The sequence below is a fragment of the Pecten maximus genome, chromosome 15 (assembly GCF_902652985.1).
Source record: "Pecten maximus chromosome 15, xPecMax1.1, whole genome shotgun sequence".
In the NCBI taxonomy this organism is placed as follows: Eukaryota; Metazoa; Mollusca; class Bivalvia; order Pectinida; family Pectinidae; genus Pecten; species Pecten maximus.
Genome location: NC_047029.1, coordinates 16,356,789 through 16,366,754, shown reverse-complemented (window position 1 = coordinate 16,366,754; position 9,966 = coordinate 16,356,789). Strand labels below are relative to the sequence as shown.

The window sequence follows — 9,966 nt, the reverse complement described above, 5'->3', positions numbered from 1 at the left end:
CACGAAATATCAACTACAGTTTTAATTGATGAAATATTTTATTGTAATGAATTTAGTACATAGAAATATACTTCTTTATTGCCTTTTCATTGAACAATTTAGTGCAGTAATGGACTGACGCACCCACATTGGATGATTTAGTGGGAAATGGACTGAAATGTTGTTGAAGCGAGTAGAATTTCCAAGGGGTGCTTCAATTTCACCTTAGAGGACTTTATGTCGCTCCATCATCTCATTAAAACAGAGTAAAATCAGTAGTTCCCCATTATTTTTTTCACAACTGTGATATCTATAATTAAGATAGTTTGTCAACAATACGTTCAATAGAGATATTTTATAGAAAATAATAAGAAATCTCTAGTCGAGTTAAGCGAGAAAACTTGATATTTACCGTGGTTCATTACCCGAGGTATTCCCTTGTGGAAATGTTATCAAGATACATCAAGATTTTACAATATGAAGTAAGGTAGCGCGCAGACAACATACAACACACTTTTATGATCAAGGGCACCCTATTTTCAAAGTTTCCACCCTAAAAATGTTGCTTTGCCATGACCGTTATCGCTGACAAGGCCTCCATTACTGTTAATACGTGTAATCCGTATGAACACATGATCACCCTGGATTAATGGAACTACAACCATCGCGGTCGACTGGTGATAATCAGTGATGTCTTCTGAATCGGAATCGGAACTTCCCATTACTTCCCCATTTACAACAAGCGATGTAATGATAATAGTATGTGTTTTGGAGAGAACTTTCCAGGCGAAAACATAAGTCCCGGATACCGGTACCGTATATATCCCGTCACGTGGGTTGTAGCCATTTCCCTGGTCCAGTGTTTCTTCGTCATATATCAACGTGTTACCAGTCAACATGGTCTTAGATGATGACATCTTCGTGTGGAACGCAATAGGTGGTGTGGACACTACGCCTGGAGATTAAAAGTAAGCTTGTATAAGGGAGAGAAATAGGATATGTGAATGGTCAGTAGTTATTTGGTGTATCACTAACAGATATCACACGTTTATTAGGTAAACCTTGATAATGTTCTCATTTAGAGGAAGTGACCAAGATTTGCCTGGCAGTTTCTGTAACACATAGTCCTATTATTATTTTAAGTGACTCCACTAAGGAACCCACCTCGATACGCCGCAGTGGGAAAAGTTTTAAACCGGAACGAGGGGTCCCATATATTTTCGACATATAGGATCAGGTTACAAACAAGCCATAGCCTAATTGACAAATGTATGTACTGTTTGCCACCTCAATATATATGGATTATGGTGTATACGTACGGGATTGTAATCAAGCCGACAAGTTTTATTCGATTAACCCCTCCACTAAACTGTCTAGTGAAAGTACGAGTGTCTAGTCAACGAACACCTTTGTTCAGAGAGAATCGAACTTGTAGTTAATTTGTTTCAATTATATCCTGCGCTTAAACCTTAAACGGCAGTGCGCATTCGTAACACAGATACATAAAACATAAGAATTTTTAAGTGATTTATTTAAGAATTGATATATACTCATTTTAGGATATACTTACGTTTGTGTCGGCTTCGTATCTGACGTGTGTATTTATTGCGATTGTTAACTCTATCATCGTCATCCATACTTTTCTGGCCTTTGTATTTGTTGTTGTTTCCATTTTCTTCTTCCGTTATGTTAACTTCTTTGAGAATTGTTATCACCTCATATCTTTCTGGTCTGGCTAATTCTGCCTTGCTTTTCTTATTTACATTGTATTCCACTTTCTCAACATTTCTCTCTTTAAATTCAGATTTGTACATGTCAGTTGTTTGTTTAAGTGTCCCCATGTCCTGCCTAAGCTGGAGTATTTCTGAGTTTTTCTTCTTCATTTCAGTGTCTAGCTTTATCTCAAGCTGACTAATTCTATAATCTATAGCAGTAAGCATACTCTCCAATTTTGCGACTTTCTGGTCCAAAGAGGTAACGATGTGGCTTCATTGCTGTAAGAGGTCATCGTCGCGTGGTGCTGTTCCACACACATAGCCAAGACTACCACAGAACCAAAGTATCGTCAGAAGTTTGGCAGACATTGCTGTCATCCTAGCAAGTCAAGAAGTACACGTATGTCCTTACGCTGATGTTAGTTAAGCGTTATGAGCTACCTGACGAAGGCCTTTTAAAGCCTGGTTTCGTGGTTGGTAACAGAGAAATGTAGTATCCACCCAGCTGTCGTGACATCCGAACTCTAGCGAAAACAAAGTATATATCGGTCAGGGCTACATGACAGTTTGGATAGTTAAGAAGGAATGAGAGGACTTGAGTTATCAATTCACCAAAGAAACAGAATAATGACCCTGTAATGAAAATTAACACTTGAACCAATATGAAGAGGACAATTGAAAAGAGATAGAAAGAGAAAGAAAACAAAATGCGATAATTTTAGAATGACTTTCGATGCGAAAAGTCCTAAGGAAAGTAAAAGCAAAAGAAAAATATTTCATCATTTTTTAAATAACTTTTACTCCTAGACAGCTGATGATTATATGTGAAAAAAGGAAGAGCGTAGGATGTGATACGAAGAAAAATGCTCGTGACGCTGTCACTAAATGATGTCGTTTTGTCCGACCCTACTATCTGAAATGAATTTTTGACGTTGTGAAATTTGACTTTAGAATGCGACGGCACTGTTACAGGTTGAATAAAAGGGAAAATCTTACATATTCTACGTAAAGGGAGATAGCAACAAGATTTGTGGCATTCACTGTTAATGGACCGGTATATAACGCCAAGCAGGATGAAGTGCTAGGTCCGTTTCACTACTGTTTAAATAGTAAGAGTTCCAGTTTTGCATTTTCATCCTAAACGACTAGTCTGCATTCTAAACAAAGTGTTCCCAGATGTAGGGTATGATATATGTAGTTCAAATTATGCACGAGGCTCACATAATCTGTATATGTTTTTGGTCTGAGACTTTTATATATATATATGAAATATTTTACATATTGTTAGATGAAGCATAGTCCTTTTCTTCGAAGTTTAAAATTGTTTCCTGTATGTGCACAAATAGAGCGTGTATTGTAACATCACCGCGTCACGGCGATCGAGATCGATAGCATTCTCAAATGCCTTGAACTATTGAATATGTCAAAGTGCAAATCAAAATCTATATAAAATTGGAAAACTCATTTCCTCGTTGATTTTTTAAAGTATTGCTGAACTTCTTTTTTCTCGGATGTTGACAATTTGATCAAAAGTTGGTGATAGTTACGACAATTTTATCGATGCGTTATACATTCGTTCATCATGAAATCAAAGTTGCGTCTATACACTCCGAAGATGTCGACTCTATCTCGAGGATAGGCAAGCCCTGAAATCAAAAGCAATATTCAATAAAATTCATATTCATGGATTTAATGTTTTCGGCTTTATTATTCCATGGAAATATTATTGACGTAGATTTAGATGTAGATTTGTATGTTGTCAGAATAAATCTATGTAAACAACATATGTCTATGCAATTCAACAATTATGTATCATATATAATGCATCTTGTCTACAATTTACCTTGGCAATCTATGGCTCTCGTACATATGTACGTGCTAGATGTCGCTAGGGTCAATGACTGGAACGACGGTTACGGCGGACAACTCCAAGACGGGTGGTGCGTCGTCGTCCGCGTACACCATCGTCGACTCCATAGCAGCGTCGGCGGACTCGTCAACCGAGATGATCTATAACAAGAAAAATTAATAATAAGTACATGTCACTACATATGAACAGTAGTCATATAGGGAATACTTACAAACATCAGATTATTTCATAGAAACTATCATATAATAATTCGTTTTAATGTACATTGCTCTTATTATAGGAACATTACTGAGCGGATTTTTTTTTATTAATTTTCTACACTCACAAACATGTCTTTTCATTCTTTTAATAACATGTCATGACAAAATGTGTGAAAATATATTATATAAATATAGTAGGACTTTTACTTGGGCCGACTTATACCTAGACACCTCGGCCCGGCCGACATTGTGCAGGGCCGAGGTGTCCAATTACGAAATGTTAAGCAGAATATTCATATCTTGACATTGGTATTTGATCCATAACCTTGATCTATTGAAATGTGACTACTTTCATTTCAACTGTCTTTTACATATTTTATCACGTTTTATGGGTGAGGCATTTATGTGTGTAGATTCGACATTATTTTCAAAAAGGTATCTTTTATGAATCGATAGTTATTCGTCTGCAGGCGATTGTTTTAAATAAAGTACTTTGGTCTCGGCGCCAATCTTAAGGGTTACAGTATTCCTATAATATTTAGCACACTGTAGTAAAGCATCACGCATTAGTTTAGTTACTTATCAAAATATAATTTTAAATGTTCAAACGTTGAATTATTATTATTATAATTATTACTGTTTAGGCTGGTCCACACTATTCTCCTCCATCTCTTTACCCTTTATTGATTGTGGCAAGGACTTTTATTTATTTATTTTTAATAAATAACGATATTTTGTCATAAACCAGTTTGTCAGGTATATTTTTATGAAACATTCGAAGATTTTTTACCAAAACAAGGTACAGTTCCCTGAAAGTCTAAAAAAAAAATCATTGTCGAATCCATGCATATAAATAAAAACCCCAACACTTAGTTTATCAAAAATATAGCTACATGAATCCCAAAAAGATGACGTATACATTGTGACGTAACAGGAATTATTCACATGTAGGCCTATATTGTACAGGTAAAGGGACGTAACTCAAATTTGTTTTCTTGAATATATGATTTTGAAATACATTGAAGTGAGAGTCTTCATCATGCATTACTATATTGATGGATATTGGGCCGAAATGTCAGGCAGACTGAGTCTGTTCGTTGCGATGAGTGGACGTGTTTTTGACACTCTGTTTTATCATAGCTCATGTCTTATCCTATTGCACCCATTCTTATGCCATTGTAATCATACATGTTTTACTGAATACACATAATCTTAAGTAACACACAGGCCTTTGAGTCGTTATTCCGATATATAACTATTCGTCCCGTGAAACGTGGCCAGTGGCCGAGTCCAATTTAATATGTTGACAACATTTGTCACAAAATCGTCGGATACAGGTCTCGAAAATCTGGGTGAAAGAAAATTTATCACCCATCAGTCGGAAACCACGACAATTCATCAATAACTTTGTACTTTAATGCTATACTAGGTTATGCTGTAAGTTAAGCAGATGTGTAGTTATTTTGATACTTTCTTGGGGATGGATCTCGCAGAGTAACAGATACAGTTCTAATACATCGAAACAAGGATGGAATACAAAATACGTGTCATCAGAAAATCAGTCCGGTTCCGTCAGTCTTCTGAATTAATGGAATGTTGATGTTGTTTACAAACATCAATTTAATAGTTTTCCATAGACAGCTCACTGATATATACATTTTTTTTTTACACTTTATACATGCATGAGGAAGAGTTTCTACATTATAGTGGTCATGGTGTATCTGTTTGTGTTATGAATCAGGAGTCTTCTCGGGAAAGGGGTGCTGCGATAGCTGTATCAGTTAGAGTGCAGGCCACGTAACCTCAGGTGAAGATCCGAGGTGCATAGTTCGAGGCTCCCTACCCATGTCGGTTTGCGTTTCTCGGGATTTGGAGAAATAAGCCGTTCGGTGCTGTCGTGGTTATGACACTTTACCTTAATTGCTCTGGATGGCATGCTGCAAGCCTCCTTATGTTATTAAGTGAGGTTGTCACAAACTACTACAAACTATTAAGATACCCCACCAAAACATGACATTGGCTGTGATCAGAAACAAGAAGAAAACAAACATAAAAAAATCCTCGAGGCAGTACATAATGGGAAATTCGTGGGTATTTTCACTGTTGAATAATTATTTACTCGCCCATTATGATAGGTAGTAGTTAGGATGAAATGACATTTTCTCAGCATATTATATTTTCTGCACCCGTACTTTTTAATGTATTGACGATTTCTATAACGTTAGACAAAGTTTAATATTTCCCCATTGCTTTGATGAGTTGATGTTGAAAATATCAACCTTGAGTAGATTTAGATGCCTAAGTAGTGACGGGGGTACTTAAAATCGGTTGTTAGTGATGTATATCAGACATACGTTTGTCATTAAGACAGTGTTTAAAATATTATTAAGTACTATACTTAGGTCCTACCTGCAGGGCAGATAAGGATAGACGTGATGGTATGACAACATGATTAAAGACACCCCCCTTCATCGGGAAAAGACCAGATTCTATTTTCAGTAGATTGGAATGTTGTCCCTTCCTTATACAAATTGTTCATATTACTGAGAACATTGTTTTTTTAATGAAATTTTTTTTGGAGTATCAAAGTATAAATTGATTATGAAATGGCCCATGGATGAAAGCATTTGATGACTTCAGAACGTAAGAAGAGAAAATTTTATAATCTAATTTCACATTAAATTTAATCCCTACCGACAAAGGATAATCATTAATTTACCAGAAATAGTGAACGGACCATGCAAATATTTAAGCACTGTTTTATTAGTCCGTAGTTTTGTAGTGTCTGTTTTCACTATAAGATTTTACGTTACTTTTAACACCGGGGAGACATATCGATCGATTTCCTGTGTCTATAATTCTTGGTGGGTAATTAATTATAATTCTGACATGTGTTCACATAACTAAGAAGATTTTTTTAAAATTTCTTTTGTAGCATTAAATTTTAAAGAGATGTATGAAATGGCCCCGAAAGAATTTGATGAAATTAGCCTTGCAGAACGAAATGAAATGGAAATGTTATAATTTTGTATTAAATTAAATCCCTACCGACAACGGATAATCATTAATTTACAAGAAATAGCGAACGACTCATGCAAATATTTAAGTATTGTTTTATAAGTCCGTAGTTCCGTAATGTACGTTTTCACTATAAGATGTTGCTTCTAACTCCGGGTAGATATTTCGATCCTTTGTCGAATGTTTCTTATAATTCTTACATGTTATGTCAGGGCCATCTCTAGAACTAATGGCATTTATTTTCTTTAACAAACACAATAGGTGTTACTTGCTTTTGTTCCAAACACAAAAGATACTACTTCCTACTGTTCCAAACAAACCAGGTGCTTCTTTCTTTTGTTCCTTACACAATAGATACTATCATCAGTTGTTCCAAACATAATATGTGTTACTTTCTATTGTTCCAAACATAATATGTGTTACTTTCTATTGTTCCAAACATAATATGTGTTACTTTCTATTGCTCCAAACATAATATGTGTTACTTTCTATTGTTCCAAACATAATATGTGTTACTTTCTATTGTTCCAAACATTATATGTGTTACTTTCTATTGTTTCAAACATTATATGTGTTACTTTCTATTGTTCTAACATTATATGCGTTACTTTCTATTGTTTCAAACACAATGGTACTACTTTGGATAGTAAACTTGTGATTAAACGTCGACTTGGTACGAAACCGTTTGAACGTGTAGTCCCTTGGGAGTGTACATGTCTACTTATCGCATACATCTTGTTGTCATAAGACCATTTCCTGTCCCTTATCAGAATAGATAGAAAACAATTAACCTTGTTTCCTTGTTACTAATGCATGTGGAGAGATGCTTTTGTTATACAAAATTCAGTATTGGATCTGATGCGTGACGTTCCAGTGTCTACACACTGTCACCTTTATCCACAAACACATTAATAATCAGGATTTTAAAATATTTTTGCGGAATCCTCTTGTAAGGGGTATTCAATGAATTATATACCGTGTCAGACATCAAATGTGGAGAAGACCTAAATCATTACATCAACTACATACAGTGTCTTTCTTTTCAACACATTGTTTTCAAGAGACTTTGTTTTTGTCCCAAACATTATCGGTAATACTTGTTTTTGTCTCAAACACAATAGGTACTAAATTGTTTTGTTCCAAACATTATCGGTAATACTTGTTTTTGTTCCAAACACAATAGGTACTAAATTGTTTTGTTACAAACATTATCGGTAATACTTGTTTTTGTTCCAAACACAATAGGTACTAAATTGTTTTGTTCCAAACATTATCGGTAATACCTGTTTTTGTTCCAAACACAATAGGTACTAAATTGTTTTGTTCCAAACACAATAGGTACTAAATTGTTTTGTTCCAAACACTATTGGTACTAAATTGCTTTTGTTCCAAACACAATAGGTACTAAATTGTTTTGTTCCAAACATTATCGGTAATACCTGTTTTTGTTCCAAACACAATAGGTACTAAATTGTTTTGTTCCAAACACAATAGGTACTAATTGTTTTTGCACCAAACACTATCGGTCCTAAATTGTTTTGTTCCAAAAAGTGATATATATTCTACTTTCCATTGTTTCAAATACGTACTTCTTTCTTTTGTCCTAAACATAATAGGTGAAAATAGGTTTGTTTTGTACCAAAAACAATATGTACTATGTTCGTTAGTTCCAAACACAATACGACTTACTTTCCTTTGTTCCAATACACAATAAGTATTACTTTCTTTTGTTCTTAGCACAATGGTACTACTTTTCAAAGTAAACTTGTGATTAAACGTCGACTTGGTACGATACTGGTTGAACGCATGGTCCCGTGGGAGTGTACATGTCTATTTATCACGTAAAAACATCTCGTTGTCATAAAATCCTTTTCTGTCCCTTATCAGAATAGATAGAAAACAATTAACCTTGCTTCCTTGTTACTAATGCATGTGGAGAGATGGTTTTGTTATACAAAAACCAGTATTGGATCTGATGCGTGACGTTCCAGTGACTACACACTGTCACCATCTACAAACATATTTCAGGATTTAAATATATTTTGGAAGAATCATCTTGTAAGGGGGTATTCAATGAATTATATACCGTATCATACATCAAATGTGCGGTTTGTATTGTAGTAATTTTTACTACAATCCTTAAAATACTTGTGGTGAAAACCTAAGATATTACATCAACTACATGGAGTGTCTTTCTTTTCAACACACTGTTTCCAAGAGAGCAATTTTATTTACAAAGGCAGAAAGAAAACGACACATAAAATATGTCTGGTGAATCAGACTGATGGTTAATCTGTTCTAAACACAATAAGTACTACTTTCCATTGTTTCAAATACAATAGGTTCTACTGTCTTTTGTTCCAAACGCAATATTTACTACTTTCTATTGTTTCAAATACAATACGTACTACTTTTTATTCTTGCAAACATAATACGTAATACCTTCTATTGTTTAAAACACAACACGTATTACTTTTGTTCCTAACATAATAGGTGATGCAGTTTTTTGTTCCAATTACAATATGTTCTACGTTCATTAGTTGAAAACACAATACGTACAACTTTCTTTTGTTTCAAACACAATATATACTATTTTCTTTTATTCTAAATACGATGTTTGCTACTCCTGAAAACGATATGTGATTTTATTTCCCCAATTTGAACAATAATTAGCATTTAACGTTTTCATTTTTGCTTTTTTGATTCAGTTTTCCGGACTACTGTCTCTATGTCTCTCATAGTTGAAATTAATTGGTATCCCTTCCTTGTATGGTTCAAACCAAATACAAGATGTTAGGTCCTTTCAAAACCAATCAAAAGTAAGATAATGTAGCAAAAACTAATTAAACTTCATAATGTAACTGTTTCGTCGTTCTAAAATTGATCATTAAGCACCAAAAATGATGCAAGGAAGCGACCAAAAAATCGCAATAAGTGATGACAGAACAGGAGGGGAGGAGCAAAATGCCAATTATCGCGATATATTTCATCGTGATCATAAATAAATTTCATTTTTTTTTTATTTTAGTCTCTTATTAATTTATGTATTGATTAGCTGAATGCTTACGTTTTCATTGAAGAAAAGATACATCTATCGTTTAAACCATTGATAAGCGGTGAGTTGGTCAGCAACAGTTTGATGACATACATATTTTAGTTTAACTCAACACCCCGCCTGCATTTG

General features: G+C 34.5%; 1 protein-coding gene across 1 annotated transcript; it reads right to left on the bottom strand.

The window, feature by feature from the left end:
- Positions 1–6: 6 nt before the first annotated feature.
- LOC117343810 lies at positions 7–2,914 on the bottom strand. The gene is made up of 2 exons (XM_033906325.1): positions 1,550–2,914; positions 7–934 (listed from the first exon to the last, which is right to left on the bottom strand). The coding sequence occupies exons 1-2, from the start codon at positions 1,917–1,919 to the stop codon at positions 519–521; spliced, it is 786 nt and encodes a 261-aa protein (XP_033762216.1). The 5' UTR covers positions 1,920–2,914; the 3' UTR covers positions 7–518.
- Positions 2,915–9,966: the final 7,052 nt, after the last annotated feature.